Source organism: Plectropomus leopardus, chromosome 9, assembly GCF_008729295.1.
Source record: "Plectropomus leopardus isolate mb chromosome 9, YSFRI_Pleo_2.0, whole genome shotgun sequence".
In the NCBI taxonomy this organism is placed as follows: domain Eukaryota; kingdom Metazoa; phylum Chordata; class Actinopteri; order Perciformes; family Serranidae; genus Plectropomus; species Plectropomus leopardus.
In genome coordinates, this window is record NC_056471.1 from 12,619,661 (window position 1) to 12,643,994 (window position 24,334).

Genomic DNA, 24,334 nt, shown 5'->3' on the forward strand with positions numbered 1-24,334 from the left:
TGTAAGAGTTTCTACTGACTGATGTTTTGGCTGTCTTTGCTCTCACCAACACCTGCTCCCCAACAAGAGCACAAAGGACTTATGTTTTTGGTCTATTTTATTTTATTCTTTTAGTCTGTTTTTTGTGGGTACAATAAGTGCTACAGAAAAAAAAGTAATTTACCGCAAATGATCCAGTTTTTGTGACCGGGGCACCAGCAATAACATCGTTGCTAAGGGTTTATCTGAATGAAGTTGTTTTTTTATTTTGTTTCGATCCAAATGTTAAACATAATGAGCAAAATACTAATTTTTAAACTTTGACTCTGAATACTTTGACATTTTGAAAAATCTGGTCAGAGTGATGAGAAAACAAACCAGTGGCCTATTAACATTGAGTGGCACATAAATGGTCCTTTAGGATTAAATTAGTAAGCAAATCAGCTAATGTCTCAAGTGAAAAATCCAGTCCTTGATTTAACAATATATAATTTATTTACAACAATTTCAGGTTGAATTACTATACATACCTTTCTGAAATGTCATAGATAGATATATATACATAAGGCCAAGTAAATACTTGAAAGCACTTAGAAACGAATTTCCAAAATTCTACCCACAAATCCATATCATTGTCCAAAAAGTACGGAAAATCTCCTTTAGCAGAAGTTTTTCCATTGCCACAAAAGTTTTGACAACAATTTACATTGACGATAAGGAACACAAAAGGTTGAAAAAAACTAAACAAAAACAAAAAACCCACAAAAAAACCCAAAAGGATTATACAATTGCATAAGCGCTGTGGCATGTAATAAATACAGCATTTTTGACTTGCAGAAAGGCAAGGAACATTGAATCAAGGAACTAAATAGAAAAACCATTCACAAGTACAGAAGTCTATTGTTCTTGGTTCAAAAGAAAACCATTCAGTCAGAGTGACAGGGAGGTACGCACACACCCCGTCTTACTCTCTCTGTCTCTCACACACACACACACACACACACACACACACACACACGCACACGCACACACACACACGCACACAAACACACACAAACACACACACGCATGCACACATCCTTGACACTGAATAGTAATGCGTGACACTTAAGAGTACGGTTGTGAGATGTAACAATTTTCCCCCATAACTCAGGGATAAACCTATAAACCCTTGAATGAAGCGTGTGTGTGTGTGTGTGTGTGTGTGTGTGTGTGTGTGTGTGTGATACCGACAAGAGTCTTACACAACTATCAGGCCCAGACTTTGTCATGAAGGGAACTGTATTCATCACACACGCAGTAATTGCAGATTTGTTAGATTTGTTGGACAAGTTAGATGTGAAGATAGATGCTGAGCATCCTGGCGGCTGGTGAATTACATTACTGAAATGTGCTTAGACAACACATCAAGACAATGACGGGGGTGATAAAATTTCACACACACAGTCTGACTGTACAACTGCCATGGCTCATCTAAACGTGCTGTGTCAACACTGGCTTGTCAGTGTCCAAGAACTGATGTCCCCCTTCTCCAATTAGCCTCCACACAGTCCCAGTGCAATGATTCACTAAGCATTAGTGACTATTTCCACCTTGTATTTAAATGCTTACAGTTATAGAAATAATCAGGTAGACATATGCAGAGTAAGGACAAACAAAATATGTATAGAAACTTCCTGTAAAACAGTCTCTAAACCCTTAACACTGCAAAAAGTCTTCACTGCTAGATCGCCAAAGAACAGTATATAGGCAAACACGTCACGGTTTAGACTTGACAAATGCTGCGCCAGTAAGTGTCTTTTTTTGGCTTTATATTAAAATATAATTTACATTTCTTTACAAAGTGATGAACTGACACATATTACCGCTTGAACAAACAGCATCAACTTGCCTCAAAGACAAAAGCGAAGAAATGAGATAAAGAAATGATTAGGACTTTTTAAGTCCGAAGTTTAGAAGAGACACTTATTCTATACTAGCTGCAAGTAAAAATGATGCTAAAACAATATTCCATGGATACAATATGAGGATGTAGTGGCCTCAACTGATATTCATAAAACTTTGGTTACCAATTCTGCTGATATACAGTATGCAAAGTGACAGCACACGGCTGGTATAGAAAAAGTATTTACATATTAGATGTGACAATGATCCATTTCAACATGAAAAGATTTGATTAAGGTGATATCGCCATTTTTTGTCCGAAAGGGGGCTTGATCCCAGTTTTTTTTTAAGTTAATAAAAAAGGGTAAAGTTTTATTTTATGGCATCTCTGCATCAAATTGTACAGGGGCTTGTAAAAACTTGTTGGTCAAGAGGAGGCGTGTTTAAGAGGATGAAAAAGAGCTAACGGGTGCCGAGATGCCGCACGAAAACAACTTCTTAAAAAAGGAGACATTTTTTCCCTACAACAAGGAAACGTAAATATACATTCCAAATATCTGACAATCATAAAAGAGGCTCCAGTTAGTGTTAAAGGTTGAAGCCACGGGAGCTGGTAGGATGGGCTGTGCTAGCTGTTTGAAGGGATTTAATGAAAAGGGCTCTCTTTAGAACTTTAACAGACAACTTCACATGCAACCCTGAGGCAGACGGAGAGAGAACTATGGCTAATCTGGGATTGCTAACACCTTTTTCCAAAGCATAATTACTGAAACAGTGGACTTTAAAGATACTCTGTGTACTTATGTTGCCAGACCAGACAAATCCATTGATTTAAAAATCTATAATAACTGTATAAATTAATGCAAAGTAGCAAAATATAACAAGCAAATGCGTAGTTGCATTTTATGGTCTGTTTCTGCTGGATCATTTTTGCCATCCTGGCTGGAAATAACAACAACTAAAAAATCCTTTCAAAGCATCTTTTGTGAGCAGAGACGTGACATTATGAATAAGCAGCTCTTAACTTTCTCTGAGAGACAGGCGTTTCTTTGATGTGGAAATACTGTTTGCCACACGGCACATATAGAATTCCCACCAACATTGCTTTATGAATTATAAAAACAAAGCTGCACAACTAGCCTTTCATTGCCAGTTATCTGGTGAAGATTTTGAAGAATTTGTTGTCAGATTTATTTATTTTTTCAGTGGGGAGAGTGTTCTGCATTATTCATAGGGGATAATATCCCTTTTGGCCATGCTTTTATGCTCTGCTACAGAATTAATGTAATCAGGGGGAAAATGTCATTTCAGAAATGAGTTTTGACGACATTCAGTGTTCACATATATGCAGCTGAAACGCCTTTCGGCCCTATGGCTCCTTCATTAGCGGTGGAATTTGAAACAGAAAAACGGCACAATGAATGATTGGGGGTAATACCAGACGTGAAATAAACTGCACGGATCAAAATCACAGGCTTTGAATAGAAATGGCTTCTGAAATATGACTTTAGTGAAGATATTACTCACTCCTCCTTCAAAAAAAGTTCAAAGAACCCAAACCCCACATATATTGATTTAGAAGCAGGGAAGCAGGGAAGCTGCGAAGCGTCTCGCTGAATCAAGATGTCAAGATGTTACATTCACAGTAGTGATACCAGCTGAGCTAAAACACAAACAAGATGAGATCGGTTTTTGGGCCTCTGACATACAATCTATTTTAAAAACCTGCAAGTCCAGGATGTGCTACAAGCTGTCTGTCTGTGTTTTAGGAAACAGATAACGACACATATGAGACGTGCACCTATAGGGTATCACTGGGCTCGGGAGGAGACGTTCACAGACCCTGATGACCTTGATGAAAGATGATGTCATGTAACGAATCTGCCAATTGCATATGTCGCCTGTTATCGTGAACCTGAAATGGCTGGCACCTTTTGTCTCTTTTATTCAATATCTAGTTCTGAATCCAAGCTCAAAAATGATTTAATTTGCAATATTGGCCATCAGTAATAGCATTACGTTTGCATATTGCTCATTAGCCACAGATGGCCTGTTTATATAAAAGGCATGAAGTTAATTTAATGCTATCTTTAAAGTGGGGTGTGGGCTAATTAAACTTGATGGAAAATAAAGGGTATTTTCTTTACCGAGTTCATTAATACATTTCCCCACACACCCCAACTCTCATTTGGTCTTACGTTTAAGGATTTTTACTGTGTTCCATGGGATTTAGGGACCCGATCCTACAGAAACCCTTTTCTAACTTCTAAAGTGAAGAAGAGGGACGTGGGGACAGATCTGCTGTTCGACTCCTGCTGCTGTAATTGTTGTTTTTGTGTGTTTTTGTTGTTGTGTTCTGTACTTCTTTTTTCCTCCGCACCAGTCTCTTCCCCCGTTTCTGGGTTAGCACTCGCCATCAGAGACCAGGAATATCATGGCTTCTTGTTTGCCAATGTCAGCCATGACCGTGGCCAGCTGGTTGATGTTACCGCTGTGGAAATGTTGTGCCTCCCACAGGTCCAGGATCACAGAGGTTGGGCTCGCTTTGGATGCAAAGAAACTCATGTGTCTGCAGAGAGAGAGGGAGACAAAAATAACAGTGAGGGAACAATGAGACATTTTTCTTTTCTATTAAATCAAGCGATGTGCACACATCAAAACGGACAGTCTCTCATTTTCTCTACAATAACAGAGTCTTAGGAAAACCTTTTCAGTTGGTATTTTATAGCTCTACCGCCTCTTGTAACTCCGTCAATGTCAAGTTTTATTGTGTGTTATATTGCCACATCCCGATATGCTGTGTTGGAGCACTAAGTAAAAAAATGATAAAAGGTATAAGAACACTGTCTAGCTGCTGAAACTGCCATCAAATACAGCATCTGAGGCAATTTTCATTTGAAGCTTAACAGCATAAGCCTCATTCCTCTTTATTTGATGTTGAAATTGGCCCTAAATCCCATATAGTAAATCCTATATAGACTTTTCACAGTTAAGTCGGAAGTGACCTTTTCCATTTTAGGAGCAGAACCTTTACGATCAAACCCAATCAATGACAACAAAGCAGTGGCCCCAGCCAGCTGTATATTTGATGTTGAGTGGGACCTGATCCCCGCGGTACCCAAAGATGCTTGTTTGATTTAATGGCCTTTTTCTGTTCTCCAAATGTCTGGGGCCTTAACTGTTATGTAGAGCACACATGACATTAAAAAAAAAACAGAACAGTGTAAACTCTTGGCACAAAGGGAGACTGTGTTGAGTGAGTGTTTTCAGGGTGGGAGGGAGGTGAGACAAGAAGCCCAAAACACCCTTTTCACCTTGAGAAAGGTCAGAGTCCATTACTTCCTCGTATCTTCTGTCTGCCTAGTGAAGCATTCTGTGATGGTTATAAACATGTTGCTGCTTTGGCAGTGCACACAAGCACTGAGAACACTCTGCTATTTTAAGTCAATTGGATTTTTATAGTGCACACAGCCTTCCCTCTGCGTCGAGAGAACACAACAAAGAAGAGTGTTGGTCAAAAAAAAAAAAATGTCTGGGAAACGAACCTCTGTGTCATTATTCAGATAAAAAAGACAGAGCTTAGCGTCCGATGTGTCAGCCCCGCTTATTCACCTCGCTGTGTGAAACACGAGCTTATCTTGTATGGCTCAGACACAGCCGTTTGCTCAGTCTTAGGAGAGAAAGATCAAATAAAAGGTTCTTGGCATTTTAAGTTTTATTGATTGGTCCCGTTCCGCTCGGTCTCGACGCTTTATACACACTGAAACAAACACAGAAATACAGCATGACGGAACGCCAAGGAGCTGCTGCTACCTTTTTTTGGGAAAACATGTTGTTAAGGACAGATCAAACAATGGAGCTGTTGTTCCTTCCTGAGGCTTAAATGAGAATTGATTATGTTGAGCAAAACATTGCTAATTAAACCTGTAGTGCATCAATTCAATTTGTGATTAATTGGGCTAAATAAAGTTGATTGGACAAATTAAGTGTACCTATTTGATTTCATTACCAGCTAGAAATTAAATTGGTAGAGGATAAGGGATCAATGCTTGGCTCCTTTCTGTTACAGGTGCTCTGGTGATAAAGTACAGTAACTGGGAGAAGGAATTGAGGTCGGCACAGATCCAAACCTATTCTGTCGTGTTTTTTTTTTTGCCGCTGATGGGCAGCGAGCTTGCTACCTTTCCAATTACAACTGTTAAGCAGAATGTAGCAGGTACAAGTTTAGCTGCAGACTTTAAGCTGCTTACCTGTTCCTGAGTAAAAAAAAGGGTGCCGTGTTTTCTCACAGAAGTGATAGCTGTATCCATCAAGTCCGCATTAATCCTTTAATGTTAGCTGTGTCAAATGAGGATTAGTTTGCTTAGGCAGAACTTTGTTTACCTGAACTTTCAAGAAAACATTCAACTGCTGTTATGCACCTTTTTTAAAAGTCACATGTTAACCTTTACATTAGCATGATCCTTCACAATCAGTGTGATTACATGTTTATATATTAACATGCTCTGTGTTGAGTATTGTGCGCATACTGCTGTGCAACCTCTATTCTCAAGGGGTTTTGAATAAATAAGGCTCTGCTGCATTTCTTGAGAGCCTTTGTGTAAGCTGCCTGTTCCTGTGCGCTCCGCTGATCAGTGATCAGATACGGCATTAGGGTATTGTGCAGTTTACCTCTCAAGTTTAAGTCTTTGTGCTAGCATTCTCCAGTCGGCTCCGTTGGGACAGGGGGCATCCAGGCTGCTGCAGATCTTCTGCCTGATGAGGTACGGGATCTGAAAGGCGCTGGGCCCTGCCAGAGCTGTGGCGTTACTGTCCATTAAGAGAAACTCAGAGTCCACAGCTCGGGTGTCCTGAGAGGAATGACAGCCATAAAGCACAGCCTTCAGAAAACAAGCACAGTATAGGAGCAATCCCTTTATGGCTGATGAAAACGCTGAATAATGGCGGCTGCTGCTTCGAAGCGAGTAGTTATGCTGAATGTTACCTTGGCAATGTTAAAGTCGAGGCTAAAGCTCTGTCCCTCCCCCTCCACCTGCCACACGCACAGCTGGCAGGTGAGCTCGCAGGTGCTTAGGCTGAGCCGCTCCAGAGTGAACGTGCAGTGCAGGTACCGTTGGGAACCGTTCCAGATGTGATAGAATGGGATCTCCTGCAAAAAAAAAAAAAAGAACATGCAGCACACACAAACGGCAACGCAGCGGCACAGTTAGAACTGCATGTCTGAAACAAGACTACCTGCCTGGAATACTCCGAGATCATCATTAATTACACTGACATCAGCTGTCATCGTTAAGTGAAAATGGCTAAAGATGTGTGAGGCAGCAGACTGACAACAGTCAGGTAAGTTAAAGGGAATTAATGGGCCGACATTCATATCTGTCTGAGCGGATTAGGAGCAAATAAACTTAGTATTTTAAGAGATAGCACAACATGTTTATCTCTGGCATGAGAAACTATTTATTTTTCAGCCTCGCTTTGTAGGAGCTCTGTGTGCATTTCTGGGCAGGGCTACAAACGATGCTGATGGTGTCCAAATGAAACATCACAGCTCTACTCGGAATCTAAAACACATCATGTGACATAGAGTTGTATAAGCATGCATAATAGCATTGAGTAGTGCCGCTGAACAGCAATAGCTTCTGTCTTGCAGGGAGTGTTTGCTAGAATTTATTCAATGCTGACAATTTCTACATCTTTCTCTCTGTTGCTCCATATTCATGGCTCATTTGCATATCCCAAGAGAAGCAAAGCGGTAACCCTGAAAAGAAAAAAAACCAGGGCACACCAAATTCTCACTTCACCCCGGGTTCAACAGCTGACAAGAACTCAGTGTGCGAGTGAAGTGGGGCTGTAGATCACGCTGCTAACCAAATGGGGGCACTGTTACCCAGGCAGACGGGTGACGGAGGGAGCCGGGTGAAACGCACAAAAGTCTTCACTGGGGCCCCAGGGAAACTAAAGGCCTTTCTTGACCGCACTGCTGAGAGGGGAATAACACTTCCAAATGAACAGGCACAGTCCAGAGGAATAAGCCTCTGTTCTGGGTGCATTGTTGCCGCCGCTGCTTGCTTGGCACAGCCCGTGTGTTCTCTATGGGGACCTGGTGCTCAGTGCTTACAGAGTTACAGCCAGAGCATTTTCTAGTTTTTTGAACAGCTCTCATGTCTCATGTCATCGCAGGGGCTGCAGTGCAGTGGGCCACCACGCAGGTGTGGGGAGAGCTGTAGAGGTTCCAAGATTCAGGCAGTTTCAGATATTTACATACTGCTCTATATTTCATCTGAGCTCCCTTTGAGAGAGCGACAGCCAGGATAATCAATCAGCCGGCTGCTCTGGGTTAGTGCACACAACCCAGCTCCATTATGCACACATACACACCTCAACGCAGAAGCACAGGCCGACAAAATGGTACACACTCTGTGCACGGTGTTGCGCGTACACACACCCAGAAGGTTCCCTCGACTCCAACAAATGACTTAAAGTTGCACTCAGTGCCAAGAATGGAAAGGTTATTGGACGGAGGAGTCCTGCAGTAACAGACTCAAAAACACTCCTCTGTGTGAATCTTTAAAGTGATCTGCTGAAGCCAAACCAGAACATACTTAATTAAAACTCTGAACCAACTAAAATTAAAACAACTTTCCAGAGAGACCCTCATTAACAATAAAAAGTTGTTTCTGAGGGAACTTTTGATTACTCGGTAACATTGCTTTTGCCGACACGTAGTCCGCTCTTCTTTAATTTCTCTGGAAGGCTAATTTAGAATAACTCAACACAACATGGATTTTAAATTGAGCATACAAACAAACGCATTAGAGAGCCCTGTGACTGCTGATACAGAAATTTGACAGATTCAGCGAGGCACTTCTATTACATCTCCGTGCTCCCGCTCTGATCTGGAGTGACTCCCTGCCCCTGCAGCCCTCCAGGGCCGCTGCAACACACCTGGTAGCCGGCTAGCAGCTTGCTCCTCCAGTGCGCCTGGGGCATGTCATGGATGGACAGGCGCAGGTTGTGGTAGCTGTCTTTGAAAAGCAGGACGTGAGGCTCGTCAATCAGCCGACCCCCGAGCTGCCGCTCCATCTGCATCACCTCCTGATGAAAGAGGGAGAAAGGTGGGGAGAGGAGAGGCGTCAGGGCTCAGAGGAAACACATTTACAACCACAGTCACAGAGGTAAGTGAAAATGTGCAAAACAATCCATAACTGTGTAGGTTTCCTGTTTACACTTTTTATGGTGCATCACTCACACAAAGTTGTACAGTTTGGAGCTGGAGTTTGTCTACATATACACACAGGGAGAAATACAAGGAAATGCAACTCAAGGTAATGGTGGGAACGTACACACAAAGGCTTGCTCTCTCTCTCTCTCTCACACACACACACACACACACACACACACACACCGCAGCACAACCACAGCACGAGCATGAGGCGGGGTACAGCACATCTTAGGACAGGAAGATAGTGTCCCTGCATGCGGCCGCAGCGGGCTGGACCGACTCGTCTCCACAGTGCTTTAATGTCACCACAAGGTTGATCCCCTGCCTGTGTGTGTGTGTGTGTGTGTGTGTGTGTGTGTGTGTGTGTGTGTGTGCGTGCGTGTGCGTGCACGCGCCCAGTTTCCAGCAACTGCATTAGCATGCAAATACTGCAGCCATCCCGGCCTACTAGCTACCTGGGCTGTGATGAAGTAAGTGAACGAGCCATTAGTCAACTGCTCATTGTTCTCGCTTGGTGAATCTCCTTAATTTCATTTTTGTTTTTGTGCCAGGAGAGATTTGTAAATGCATGCTTAATATTTTAATCTCTGTGGGACTTGCTCAGTGGACCATTTGTTGCCATCCAAATGACCATCTGGAATGGGATGATAATATCCGCTGCATTTTCCTCTGATCTATCAATTCGTTTTGAGCTGGATGCTTTGTGCTGAACAAGTCTTTAAGAATCCGGCACTTTGGACTGCGTTCACATGTGCTACCTCAGAACAGAAGAGCATATTACATCAACAACAACAACAAACAGACCTCTGAAATTAGTGGTGTGAAAAGACCTCAGAAATAAGATATGCTCTTTTAATCTGTCTGAGGAGGGGAACAAGATGGCAGCAGAGGGAAAACAGGCAGCCAGAATGCGCCTTGGAGTCTAGGAGACATTTCTCAAAGACAAAGGCTCCAAGAGGGAGATGTGTGTATAGAAAGTGGCCATATGTTGAGCGCTGCATGCCAGCATGGTTGCCCATGGTACGATTTCAGCAAAGACATCTAATCAAGGTGGAGAATGGCAGTAATTTCTATCTGAACAACACAGATTCAATTTTCTGCCCTCTTTCCCAGGAATGGGTTCGACTGATTCCAATTATAATGGAAAGGAAGCTGTTAATTATCCATTTGGAATCTCTACCTGCTTTTGTTATTTGATGTGCTCTCTCCTTCACTCAATGAGCACTTTTTCAACTCGGCCCGAGAATTGCATTTCCATGTTTGCTCAGTGCATCGCTAATTTCCATGTTTGCATAGTGCTTATCTTCTTGTTAACACGAATATTATGCCCCCTGTGATTATCCATCTCGCTTCTTGCATTTACACTGGTTTATTTCTTTCAACCAAAATGCCACAGCACATTAAAGATGTGCAATGATCTGACTGTATGTAGCTAGCTGGCATACTGCTCTCACTGTGCTGCCACACTGGAGCCTTGTGATGTTACCCAGCCCACTTACTCAGAGAGGGAAGGTCAGACAATGGCTCTGAATCAAAGCGTCGAGGTCTAATGAGTTAATAACAGGGGGCAGTGCATTCTCCGCAGAATTAAAAGCCCTCTGTTATTATGTCTCTTACGCAGACAAAAGGCACATTTTGAGGGCTTCCAGAGAGGTTCATTTAACACAGTTCTTAAGCACAATTATTTGTTGGGGGCGATTAGCATTGCAAATTGGGGCGGGTGGACTTTGATCGGCTCTTTGACCTAGAGCAGCAGATCTTTAGGCCTGCTAGCAAGAGAAAAGCGTGCAGCATGCCAATTATCTAATTATCAACGTATAGCTACTAGAATGAATACTAACTCGCCTGTCTAGCAGTTTGTCAGCTTCAAGGCTGACACGGCAGGATTACAATCAAACAGGGTCTAGGGCATGGCACTCCTGCTGCCTGACAGGGACACTGAGCTCAGTGAGGGAAAATATGCAACACTGAAGATACCCGTACTCCTTTAAAGGAACAGTGCGTGAGATTTAGGAGAGGGATTTCTTAGCATCTTGCAGTGGAGATTGCAGATTGCAACCAGCTGAAATTTCTTATTGTTGTAATTCCTTTTGTGTTCATTGTTCTGGAATTTTTTAATGGGAGCTGAATGATCGGCAGAAGTCCCTTCCTCTCCAAAATAACAAAATACCAATGATTAAATTGGTAAAAACACAGAATAAAGCAGTTTCACATTAAAAATGTGTGTTTTTCCAACATTGTTTGGCATGTCCGATAAGGGCTGCTAGTCCAGCACCCACTATTGGTTCTTACTCAGTCCGTTCTTGCTCCCAACTCATACCGCTGCATTTTTAGTGACTTCAGCTTCAGACACCAACGCAAAGAAGCATTTTCGTGGCAGTATGATACGCACAGAGCGCCAGCAGTTTACAACACTGCCGACAACTACCATTATGTTAAGAGCTAGAAAGTCCCTATCGGACAGGCAGAAGGGGGTAGCTGGATGCAAAAAAAATTTTTTTTTTTTTTTTACTAACCATACGGATATGTTTTTGTCGCTCAAAGTGTGTTACCAATGTTATTAGTGTATTTTGAAAAGACACAATAACGAGCATAAAGTGACACGCCACCCTGGAGCGTCAACAACAGACACAAGTGGTTACTGAGCATGTCACATTTACACGTAAGGGTTCACTGACAAAGCAATGGTGTTTAACAAGGTGGGATGAAATATGTTTGCTCTGATAACTTAAGATCTAAACACAGGGACCGAATTATCCGCAGACGTCTTTTACTTTCCAAAACAAATGGACCCAGTGATTTAAACCAGTGGAAACATTAAATAAAGCTGTTTCAATTTCAAAACATATATATATCAGTGTTTATTTCTATACTGCCATTGTGAAGGGGCTGCCAACTGTAGTAGCGGACGCAAAAAGCCCTAAACAGAGCCAGTGCTTGGTTTGTCTATTCTGGTTTACTATAAAAACATAGAGGTGCAACATGTTGATTTCTCTAGACAAGGACCTACTTTCTTTGTAGCTATATACGGCTCATTCTAAGGTATGAAACATTTTTATTTCAGGTGACACTACATACACTAAAGTAAATGACATTATATTCCATTTCTCCTAATATATCCCCTAAATCCTACACACTGGATGTTTAAAAAATGGCCATGTACCCACTTTCCACTGTGTTGTTTGTATATTGTTTATGTGTGCCTGAGTGTGTTTGTGAGCGTGTGTATTGGGGTGTTTTGTGCAGGGTTTCAGCATATGTTCTGGACTGAGAGAATAATGGCCCTCTTTACGCCCCATTATCCTGTTAACAAATGACAGTGTGAGTGAGCTAATAGATGAGAAGCTAAATTTGACCATATTATTTACCCTTTCTGGGGGAAAACTATGCAAGGTTTTGAATACGTTTATCAAATCACATATTAATCAACTGGGAGCTAAATTGTGTTCCCCGTTCAGCGAAGATAAGAGGAACGGTTTCTCCTGAAGACACCCTGACCCTGTACAACTGTGAAAACATTAAGATGCATGAGATGGGCGAGAAGTTCAAGTACTGCAGGAGAAAAACCCCTTTTGTTCTGACGGAATTCGAGATAGCCTGTGGTGTGTGTGAAGACTGTGAATTTAGAGTCAGGCAGAGCCAAGACCACCCCCTGACATTCAATGAGGCTGGCTAGAGAGTGAGATCGAGCAGGGAGGAGTGAAAGGAGTAGGAGCAAGAAGAGAAGAGAGACAGAGGCAGCTTAACATTTGTGTCTCCAGGTCACTAGAGTGGCCAGCTTTAGCAGGAGAGATAACAGGATTACTGCAATCATGGCCACAGTTTTTCTATGACTTCAACCCCCTTTCCTACCCTCACTCATCTTCCACCCCACTCCTCACCCATCCCCTCATCCTCTCAGCTTGGACCAGAGCTGGGACTGTGATGGACTGGGGCTGGGCTCCACTGGGAAACAAGAGACACTCATACAGCTAATCTCTTCGGGCTGGTGCTGACAGAAAGAGGTTAGCGGCTGCACTAAACTCTCTCTTGCAACAAAAACAGCCAGCCGTCGGATGCAGGGAAAGAAACACAGTCTAAACAAATCAAAGTATTAGCAGCGGCCTATATTTGCACACATATAAAAAGAACTGGACTGGTTGAAAACTGCAGATTAAAATATGCTACCATCCCCTCACAGCAAGGTCAAGATACTACATGTGGACTTCTATTGTTCCGGATTGGTTCGTAATAAACCGATTCACTTAACCAGCTCTGATGGGGATTATAAGTCACATTTGATCAGTTAATTAGTCAAGCTACATGTCAACCGAAACATAGAGAGACACACAAGCTTTAATGTCCTCATAAACTCATCCTCACCCCTCCACTCTCGACAACGCTGTGTCCTCATGTGTTTAAAAGTGTGCATTCATAGCAGAAGATCCATTTTCAGAGCTGCTCTTTTCAGGCAAATGCATTTGTTTATAGAGAGTAGCCTGGCTATGTGGGCTCCATAAATCTGTGTATTTGTCAGCAGGATGTGACAGGCTTTTCCTCTCTGACTGAGAGTCTATCAGTCTGAGCTCCAGTGGCCGTGCCCGCTACAGTCAACTCTGATTAATAACTACAAATAGAAGGGACTTGTCTGCTCAGTTATAAATGGGGACTGTGTTTGCTAGGGAAAAGATGCACATTCTGTCTGATAAATCACAGAGCAGGACGCGGGGAGGAAAAAAAAACAGCACCCAGGAATACAGAAATATAATATGGAAACAATTTCTCTGCTGGGCTCAGTGATAAAGCTGACTGTCTTGTTTAACTTAATGCCAGCAATTACTGGGCTATGCTCTTGTTTTTTTCCCCCCCAGAATTCCTTGCCAGTAACTATTCTGATGGAAAAATCAGAAACACGGTTTACATTACACTCTGTAAATGCTGATTTTCTCTCCTCTGATACATAAAGGCAAATAACGTTCCCGCTCAAATGTAGCTCACTGCTCAGGAAGCTCAGGAAGAAAGCGTCATAGTGGAGGGAGCACATAAACTGTTTATGAGCCCTTTTATACGCAAATAAGAATAATAGCTTGAGGTCAAACGCTGTATAAAAGACTTCCAGGAGCCACTGTTTAACCAGTTGGACATCAATTAAACAGCCATTTAACACCAGAACATACATTTTAACAATCAGGAGACAAAAAGCTAAATGTATTGGCCTCATTACATGAATATTGATGAAAGTGTAAATCCTGTAGTCTGAAATACAATACTAGGAGTACAAAGGGAGTTAACTCAAACATTTTCTCACCATGTGGGAAGTTTTATGGCTGTTAAGTGTCAGTTAAATTCACTGCAATGATGATTAAAGAGTCTACAGCCATGCTAGCAGCTCAGTGAGACTTCACTCAGGCACAGCACTGCTTTGAGCTAAATGCTAACATCAGCATGCTAATATGTTCCTTGACAACGCTAATATGCTGATGTTAAACAGGTATGATGAACAGGTAATCATCTTAGTTTGGCATGTTAGTATACAAACATTAGCTACTCAGCACTAAACACAAGTGAAGTGAAGTGAAGCTGAGGCTGATGGGATAGTCATTTGATTTTTCGGCATAGAGTGGTGTAGGGATGACGTTTACTTGTAAGACAACCCGGAAATGATGCCCTGATTCTCTCGAGAAAAAGTCAATGGCATTGTTTTTTCTATTTGATTTGGGTTTATTGCAGAATAAAGCTTAGGAACAAACAAAAAGTTAACTAACTAACTTACTTAGGTCCAAAAGCTGAAAAGTTGGTTCCAAGCTGAAAACAAAACGTAGCAGGTTTTCCCTGACCTGAAGTGCGAACCATGACAACACCAACCGTGTCATATTCTACAGGTTTGAAAGAGAGGATGAGGAAGGCAACTATGGCTGGTTCTCTAGATAGCACCAAAGCTCCAAAATTCCTGAACAGATCAGACCTAATTTGGTGGAAAAGGGGCATCTATGTCTCATTTAGGCACTTATTAGTTATCTTTTTTTGGCAAATAATGGCTGCAAAATTCACAAGGGAGTATTTAATAACACATATTATATGATATTATGGAACAAACAGGAAAATCTCTCAAGGTTTGTGGGTAACACAAGCTTGAGAGACTTTCGTGTTTTTCAAACAACTTTCTGAAAACCCATAAAATATAAAGAGAAAACCTTTGCAAAGAGGGAACCATCACTACATGAAGCTAGTCTCGCATAGCCAGATGCTGTGCGTGAAAAAATAACTTCCAAGCTAGCAACCCTCCCACTCAAGCATGTTCTAATGTTGTGTGTGGCGTTTTCTTTTTAAGGAATTTAGGCATTTTAATGCCAGGGCTTGCGTCCACACATGCTACTGTTCCATCAAAACAAGTTCCCAACTGACACTATTTTGCAATTACAATTGTGACTGACTTAAAGAAATACAACAACCCACACAGCATGAGATAGGTCTGGCTATGCGAGATTAAGGGGATCACAAAAGATGGTAAGATTCATCCTCTGGGGGATATAAATATCATGGCACAATTCCAGTCGTTGTTGAGTCGTTTTCTGTCTGGATCAACATTGCCACCCATAGAGCCATGGTTACATGGCAAAACAAAATCTAGATATTCATTACAAAATCTCTACTGGATTAGTATTTCTGGTGGTCCTTTAAAAAGTCTAGCACTCAATAGAGAAAAACTGACATGAGCTTCAACCTCTGTAAAAAATAAATCCGACAGAAAGTGGGTGGTTTATAAATCATTTGACATGTTGTTTTTTTTTTACTTTACAACAACACTGGCCTCACAAAACACAGACATGGGGGTGTGAAGGGAGAACATTTGGTTATCAATAAACACCGGGATATTTTGTTATTGTTCCACTATTCAAACATGGATTATGCTCAGCGGTAAACATACGGAGCATTTTATCCTCCACACCAAAAGCTGACAGATTTGCAGCTGAATGTAAAAAGAACTAGCTGCATCGATCCTGAAAAGACACCTTGGTCGGCACCCTTCCAGTTTAATTAGATGACGATGTTAGGTCTATCTCTGTACTGAGTTGGAGGCTTGGTTCACTGCAGGTGTTTCAATCAGTTGTGGGATGGCAGAACATCAGTGAAGCTCTCCCACAGGTCTAGCTGGGAACAACTGAGTGCACAGTGAGGGCGCTACCAGACGCTGATCATGTCTCCTCTGCTGCTGCGCCAGCCTTGGCTGGGCCCATCAAGAGTGGGACACACATTAAATATTAACTTAATTGGTCCCGGCAGAGCCCTGCTAACATATGGCAAGCATCACACGGAAATGTCACTGTTTCCCCAGAGCCCCCGCACACTTAGGATCAAAGACAATAACATTGGTTCTAATCTGCTGTAATTGGGAGATAAGAGATTGCATGGTGCAGCGTGCTTAAGTGTAGCCTGAATGTGCGCGTGTGTGTCTGTGGGTGTGTGCACATGTCATTCTTGCTGATGGAGGCTTGTCAGAAAAGACTGACAGCCAGTAAGGGGAGTGGAGAGAAAACCTCAGTATCCCTTTTGGTTTCTACAGTTCTTCCTGCCACAGCCAACAGAAAAGGCAGAGAAATGCCTTTTCTGTTCTGTTTTTTTTTTCATCTCCGCACAAAAGTACAGCCTGTTTAATGCATGGAAAGTCGACTTCTCGTCTGAAAAACGGGGCGCAGTGCCTTAGCAGGCTGCAAACGCTGTCATAAAATTCACATGTGCTGAAGGTGTACTGTACATCAACTCAAACATACAGAAGGCTGCTGTGCCACTCCACTGTACCACCTACTGCTACTCCACCACCACTGCACGCTACAGTTAAGTCTAATGGTAGCCATAGTGAAAGTGTAATCATAAATGGTGCATTTTAAAGATAGTGATTAGTGATTAGGCTGAACCTCTCCAGGGAAGTTTAATCTCCACTCAAAGTGGTTAATGTACTTGCTAAATGAACTGTTCCCTCCATAATAGCATCAAGAGCAGTGTGAAGTCGAGATTACTAAACAGTGTGGGCCACATTCTAAATCACTCACTAAAAACTACAAAACCCTGGAGACGCCGTGGCTTACCACAGGACCAGGTTGTGTGAGAGACAGGGAGCTAATGCACTCAAGGGCGTCAAGGGAGCTGCAGAGTATGGCAGCACAAGTGCTGGAGTCAACAAGCTCAGATGTCCTTTTCCTGGCTAAGAGATCGGGAGAATAGCAGAACAAGAGCTAGCCAGAGGGAGACACACACACAGAAACACACACACACAGAAAGACTTTTTGTGCACCAGCAGCCTTCCTGCATCCAACACAGGACATGCAAGGTCATTTCAACAGTCACAATGCAGCAAAACACCACTGGGTCACCTGATGATCTGAATATATATAGACAACCCTATCATTACAACTGCTGTGATAGCCGGTAAACAAAAGGGGCTGATATCTTCTGCAAAAAAACCCCAAAACAAATCCTCTGCAGAGCTGCACCAGCTGTAAAGGCTGCATCCCCTGTATGCTACATTTTACATTTATTTCTACGTAAGAACACAGTTGAATGTCAGCCAGCAATTTCCCTGAGCGCGCCTGCTATCATGCAATAGCTGTCAGAAACAGAGAAAGATAGCAGCAGGGGCAGAATTGAGCCACTAAAAGACAGATGTAAGCGAGGAGAGGTTTTGGTAATTCTCACCCCACAGCTAGAGCCTGTGTGAACAATTCTCATCTCATCTTCAGCTCCCTGAATGTGAGAGTGCTAATTTCAGCTTAAGCCCCCACCGCCTCCCATTGTTTATGTCCCACAGCCATCCATAGATTGTGCCGGTGGCAAACCTCTGCACAAGGAGGTCAGCCATTACAGCTGGCAAAAGTGGACTCGAGTGGGAAGTGGCTCTTGTGGCTGTGGGTGGTGTCAGACAGAGAGAAACAGCTTGGAGAGAGAAAGAGAGGTGCGGAGAGAAAAGAGCGAGAGCACAGGGGTTGCTGGGAAAAGATTGGGGCAGGCTCTCCTTTTAATTTACTAATTAACCATGCAAATGAAATCTTAACAGGCTACTCAGAGGCAGTCCTCGGGGGAGAGAGGAAGGCATTAGTGCTTGATTATACTCTGTCCGTGTGGAGTGCAAAAAAAGAGAAGCGGAATATGCTGTTGAACAAAGTGATGGGAAACTTCTTGGCCCACGGCAGCCGAGCGGAACCACTGACAGCATGAAAGGAATTAAACATCTCTGTAGGCACGCACAAACTACACCCAGAGACTGTACTGTATACCATGATTAACCTGTACATATGCATTGTTTCAATAGACTCAGGGGGAACATCAACACCACAAATCACACACCCTTGAACTGCACATGGTGTAATCAGGCCTGCAAAATTGTTCAATTTACCATGGCTACGCCTAACTCCTATATGCGTGCGCTGATTTCTGCTAACCTTCCAATGTGATAGACAATGCTATTACACATAATAGTCTACCCATCACTCAGCTGATGCAGAATCCATCACCCATGCAATCTCAGCTTCAGAAATCGCCAGCCAAACAGAATAGCAGGCAGAACCACATTTGTCACAATTTACCTTAAAGACGTCTTGTGTGTCGTCCATGCAGTAGACCCTGATGTTGTACTCTAGCGTAGAGCAGTATGCGTCAGAGAAGAGCACCAGTCTCAGGCGCTTGGCAGCGCCCATGTGCAGGGACTCTCCCACCAGGGCGAGGGTGCCCAGCTGCTCCGAGAAAAGCCGGCATGTCTCGGCCTCGAGCTGGCAGTAATAGGGCTCCGACACCAGCTCCTCCCCCATCAGCAGGACGTCCTAGAGAAAGCAAGGGAGAGGAAAAAAAACAATGTGTGGATGGAAGGTCAAGCACCCAATTTATGTAGGAGGGAAGGGTAATGTGTTTGCCTGGGTAGCTGATGTCTTTATGTGTGGGTGGTTGTTTGTAAATGGGTTGTTAGAAAGGTAGTTTGGCGCAGTAGCAAGGCCCCAAACTCTGTTCCTCCTGCAGTGTGACAAAGTAACATTTAAGCCAAAGGTCTGTAAAGGAACACTTCACCCCCCAAATGATCATTTCTATATCAATTAGTCATCCAGTGTAATGTTGAACTTTTGAGGAAAATGTTTTTCTCACTTGCCTCCATGGTGAACAAAGACTTGAAAGAACAGGAAACTAAACTAAAAGTCAAACTTATTTATGCTCTCTCTAAAGCCAGACTCCATAGACAAAAACAGCAAATTTACCTCCCTGAACACTGGACCTGTTGGTCTACCACTGCCTCAGTCTGTAGTTCATTGTGTTATTGTGTGACTTTGATTAATCCAAACAAATCAGTGATGTAATGTAACAAAGTAATAACACTTTGTTACATTACATTACTGTACTACATGTGTGACAGTTGGTACACAGATGTTTTGATAAAGGTTTGTTGTTGTTAAACGCAAACCAGTTCATCAAGATTATTTTAGTTTCTGAATTGTTCATTAAGCATGGAGGCATGCATACTAAATATACAAATGGTCATTTTGGCAGGTGGGGTATTCCTTCAAGGTAATGTTATATATGTTCATGGGTAAAAGTTTATATCAGGGGAAAAAAAAGACATACTTGTTCTTGGTTTAAATTCCCTTTTCACTGCAGAACACGTACTCCATACTGACACAGAGACACACATTGCCTCATAAAAAGACACACATCCTATAGAACACCATCAATTTACTTAATAATGCATGAACAAGGTACTCAATTGACATGAAAGGAGACTCGAATAGATTCCTGACAAGAATGGATGGTGCTGAAGAAAGAAAAAACTGAGGAGGTGCAGTAAATATTGGATTGTTGGGATTTCCGGAATTTCCTTCAGCCTTGTCAAGAGATTTGTCAAGGAAGGTAAAAAAACTTAGCCAATTTATCTGCAAAACAACACTGTTGCCTGATGGTGAAAAGCATTTAAAGTCCCCCCAAAAAGACCTGTCAACAGACAGCGCAAGAATTAATTGGTACTTTAATTTGCCAAGCAGAAAAAAAGACAGATTTAAACATGTCAGAAAAGCAACAACTTGCATTTTTCTCGCTTTGTTACAAAGCTGAAGTGCCGAATCACAACTGCATCTCTAATAAAGATGACAGACTTGCGAAAATATCCCATCCCATCACAGTACGGGATAGTTTTATGAGATAATTCCACTGCTCTCCGGGCTAATTTGATGGGGACAAATTGGACCCAAGGTGACAACATTTTCTCTAAAATCCCATCATGCCAGTTGACTGACTCCTCTCATTACCCAATCAAGCTGAAGAGAGCATTCTGCCTGCCAAATGCCCAGCAAGCCCCTCTAGGATCGATTCAACCAGACACCATCTACATCAATAGAATTAGTATTGACACAATTCATTTGCTATGCAACCACAATGGAGTCTCACTTTTTCATCATCTTAATATTTCTTCCAAGTGGAGCAGAGAGCGGGGTGGCTCGATTACGCTACTGAGCGCTCACTCTATGAGCAATTAATTTCTCCCACTCCTTCTGCATTTTCGCCATCTCTTTAAGTCTTTCTCTTCTTTCTTTGGCCATATTTCCAATCCCCACTCCTTCTAATCATTCCTCTACATTCACATCACCTGCTCGTCCACTCTACTTTTCCCCCCTTTTCCTCCTTTCTCCAATATCCCTCCTCTTCACACTCTCTGTGGTGGCTTCCACTCTCATTCTCTCGTCCACCTGACACTTTTTTTTTTCCCTTTGGTGGACACGCAGTCAGGCCGTTGGGCTATATTTGGTCCGGCTGATGATTAAAAGTGCTGGTCTAACCTCTGCCTCAGACAGGCCAATCCATCCCACAGACACCCCACCGCTGCCACACACAGGGAGGCTGAATAATTTATGCACAATATCGAACATGAAAGAAGACCTACTAACACTCCGAAGCCCACCAGCACCCTTTCCAATCTCTGCGGATTGCGAAGATGTGTATACTGCTTCAAACCGCATTTGTTTGCATGGGTATGTGTGCATGTGTGTAGACACCAAACGTTCACTCCCAACTCTATCCTGTTGGAGCCCGGCAGTTCTGGTTACTTTCAAATTTCATGGATAGAAAAATGGGGAGGGAACTCTGTAATTGGAAGCAGTGGTCAAAAATGGTCAAGGAGCACTCAGGAGAGTACTTTGAGGATCAGTAATTTGCTTAGAGAATTTCTGTTTTGAGAAACATGTTGCCTAGCAACTCTTGAGCTGGAGAGAGCCTGTGCTTCGAGGCTTTTGTTCCAGCCCAATGAGAGAACACCTGATGGTCAATATAATTTAAACTCTATAGAGTGGATGAGTGCTGGGCCAGAGCTACCTCCTCCATACAGCACTGAGTGCTTTCCAGTGCCAGTTTCAAGTCACCACCAAGCAAGTTTGTACTTTTTCAAGGAGAGTGAGTTCAGTAAGACTTAACAAATTCACTGGATGGCAACTTTGTCTGTCTATGGAGGATTTGTGCTGGAGTTATAGTGCTGTCTCACCTCCCAAGTGCCCTCATAGTTCTGCTTCTTGAGGCGGACGGCCCAGTTATCGAGGCATGCGTCAGAGCAGTGGTCCATGCTGAGGATAACTGGCCGGCTCAGGACCACCCCTGGAGGGCCACAACTCACAACGGGGCTAAGCAGAGTCTGGCAGCCGGCCAGGGGTAACCTACACCAGGGAGAGAGGAGAGAGAGCGGAAATGACTTCAGATGAAGTGCTTTTACTCATTGAGTTATTAGTGAGAATTTACTGGTCTCTTGTAAGCAGGATGTGATACTGTCACCTCTGCAAATGATCCAGCAGCTGTAACAGAGAATAATAAAAAACCTTCTGGACTCGCTGACTGGCTAGAGCTCGTGGTGATGACTGAGTGATAACATAACACTATCACAGCATGCTACAGTGACTGTGCCTTCTGAGACTGAGCGCAGCACGCCAGATAAACAGTGTTTTCCAAACAATTCATTTAACTTAAATGGTGCACACCCTGGTAAAAGGCTACGTTATTTATTTACATCCCTCCTCCACAGTACTGGCACAGACTCTTAAGCCTTTCCTAATGGAACAGTAGAGCATCAAAACAAACAGCCTAGTGGCATCCAGGGAAGACTGCCAGTTAGGCAGTGTTAAAGAGACCCACCTTAAATCTTCCTTCCTCTGAACAGTGAGATAAATCTCATAGATCTTTCCTCTGGGGATGGCCTCGGGAGGAATGAGCAGACTGATTCCTAATGCAAATAACAACAAAGGAAGAGAGAGGGAGAGAGAGAAAAGTGGTGGTGGTGAGGAAGAGGGGGACAGGCTCATTTGTTCTGACTGAACAACGCTTTTGTCATCTCACAAAAGGAAGCCAGCCCACTCGACAAAACTGTATGGCTGCAAAAAAAAAACCAAAAAAAAAAAAAAACAAATCTATTCTGAAGGTCAGAGGCAGCCTCCGTCAGGTACAGTAGATGCAAATCTCTGCACTGGCAGCCCAGGCGGCATGCGTCCCCACGGTCAACAATTAGCTGAGACAAAAGCACACACTGCATCGCAGTTTAAATGTCCTCCGTCTGCCACCAAGTAGATAATTGAGACCATGGAACAGACTACTCCAAGAAAATTACACTTCCCCAGGAGAGTGTGGGAATGCACCTTGGAGAATAGAGAGAGCTATTCAGGTAGTTTGAGTGTTGTGGCAATAGTGTTGTGATTCTCACGCCAAAATCATCCACTTAGAATCCTATTTAAGATGTGGTACAAGCAGTGACTGTGTGACACTATCTTTACAGTTTCCGGATTGTAAACTGGGTCTGTTTACCATAAAAACATCTGTTTGAATAAGGCAAAGGTGCTTTGAATGCTCACAGCCTTGTCTGAACCTATAAACTGTCTTCCGTGTGCTCGCTCTCAAACTGTGCTAAATGACAGCATATCTCCTCTGAGTGGATGCAAGTGCTGATTTTTTGTTTTTATGTGTCCCAATGAGAAGATGGGTGCCAATGCGTGGTATAGTCTACATGGCTTTGAGTTAATCCATGCATAAAATATCTGTAAGAGAGCGGGCAGAGAGGCAGAGAAAAGAGAGAGCGATAGAGAGAGAGTGATGGCAAGGAAAACACAAGAAGAAAAGACCTTTTCTTCCGCAAGATGCTGGCTCACTGGCACTGTCATTGGTTAATCTGGACAGCCTACAATGAGCCAAGTGAAAACACTGTCTTCCAGTATAATTATATAAGCTCTGTACTCAGCTAATGTGAGGAGGAGAAGCAAAATAGGGGACTAATGATGGTGTGTTTTTTTTTTTAAATAGTCTTTTATAAGACTAATCTTTAATGGACCATCTCTATTCCTCTGTCCGTGCACGTAGCACAAAACTGACACTTGTGGACATCGGCTGCAAATTCAACCAGCTCTGTCATGAGCGAATGGCCTAATTGGAATAATTTGTTCAAGGTTTTATTCCAGGAATCTTTCAGAGAGTGTGTTTGGTGCACACTCTTTAATTCACAGTTAGTCATCTCATCACTATGCTGAACATTTAACTATTTAGGGTGTGCAGTGTGGATGTAGGTTATTGACAAAATATTTTACTCCATCATGCATTTTAGAGTCTGTAAGACCTTGTTTCTTTGTATGATTTAATGAGTAGTCATGCCTTTTAAGATCAACAAGAGAACCTTTCACATGCACCTTTGGTGTCTTATCTTGTTCCTTAGATCATTTATAAACCAGTTCATATCACAGAGAGAAATAGAGTCTGAACACTAAACTGTTTTGTATGAAGTGCTCAGACACTTTTATGTGAGTTATCCAGGTACAAACCTATTAGGAAACCCACATGCAAGAGATTTAAAGGGCTGAATGGCCTGGGTCAGTCTCAACGAGACAGTGAGACGTTTATTGGACTGTTACTGATAAATTCTCCTTATTAATGTCCAGTGAGACGTATTGTGTCATTAATGCAGGTGTCATAAAGTTTCTGTAAATGTCCATTTTTATGTAAAGGCAATAACAATGTATGATATGTGCAATGCAAATAAAAACAGACTTGTTCCATCAGTATTTCTTCATTTTGCAGCAGATGTTACATTGTTTAGATAGAAATTTTCTTGTTTGTTAGAGGTATAGCAGCAAACATAACATCCTACAGGATCACTGAAATCTCCCTGTCCTTCCACAACACAGACTAACAATGCTGTATCTACTGTCTACTGAAACAATACCTGAGCAAAAACCGAGCAAGATAAACTGCTTTTACCGTCCAACCTTTGAATCA

General features: G+C 42.6%; 1 protein-coding gene across 2 annotated transcripts in view; it reads right to left on the bottom strand.

The window, feature by feature from the left end:
- Positions 1–510: 510 nt before the first annotated feature.
- Positions 511–24,334, bottom strand: part of unc5a (unc-5 netrin receptor A) — a 162,015-nt gene continuing 138,191 nt past the window's right edge. Inside the window, exons 9-15 of one of the 2 annotated variants that reach the window (XM_042493167.1) lie at positions 22,214–22,301; positions 21,573–21,741; positions 18,646–18,879; positions 8,809–8,958; positions 6,848–7,012; positions 6,535–6,713; positions 511–4,432 (exon numbers count right to left, since the gene is read on the bottom strand). In XM_042493167.1, the coding sequence (XP_042349101.1) occupies positions 4,267–4,432; positions 6,535–6,713; positions 6,848–7,012; positions 8,809–8,958; positions 18,646–18,879; positions 21,573–21,741; positions 22,214–22,301 (1,151 nt within the window). In that variant the 3' untranslated portion in view covers positions 511–4,266. The remainder of the gene's footprint in view (positions 4,433–6,534; positions 6,714–6,847; positions 7,013–8,808; positions 8,959–18,645; positions 18,880–21,572; positions 21,742–22,213; positions 22,302–24,334) is intronic. The other variant, XM_042493168.1, reaches the window with a different exon arrangement.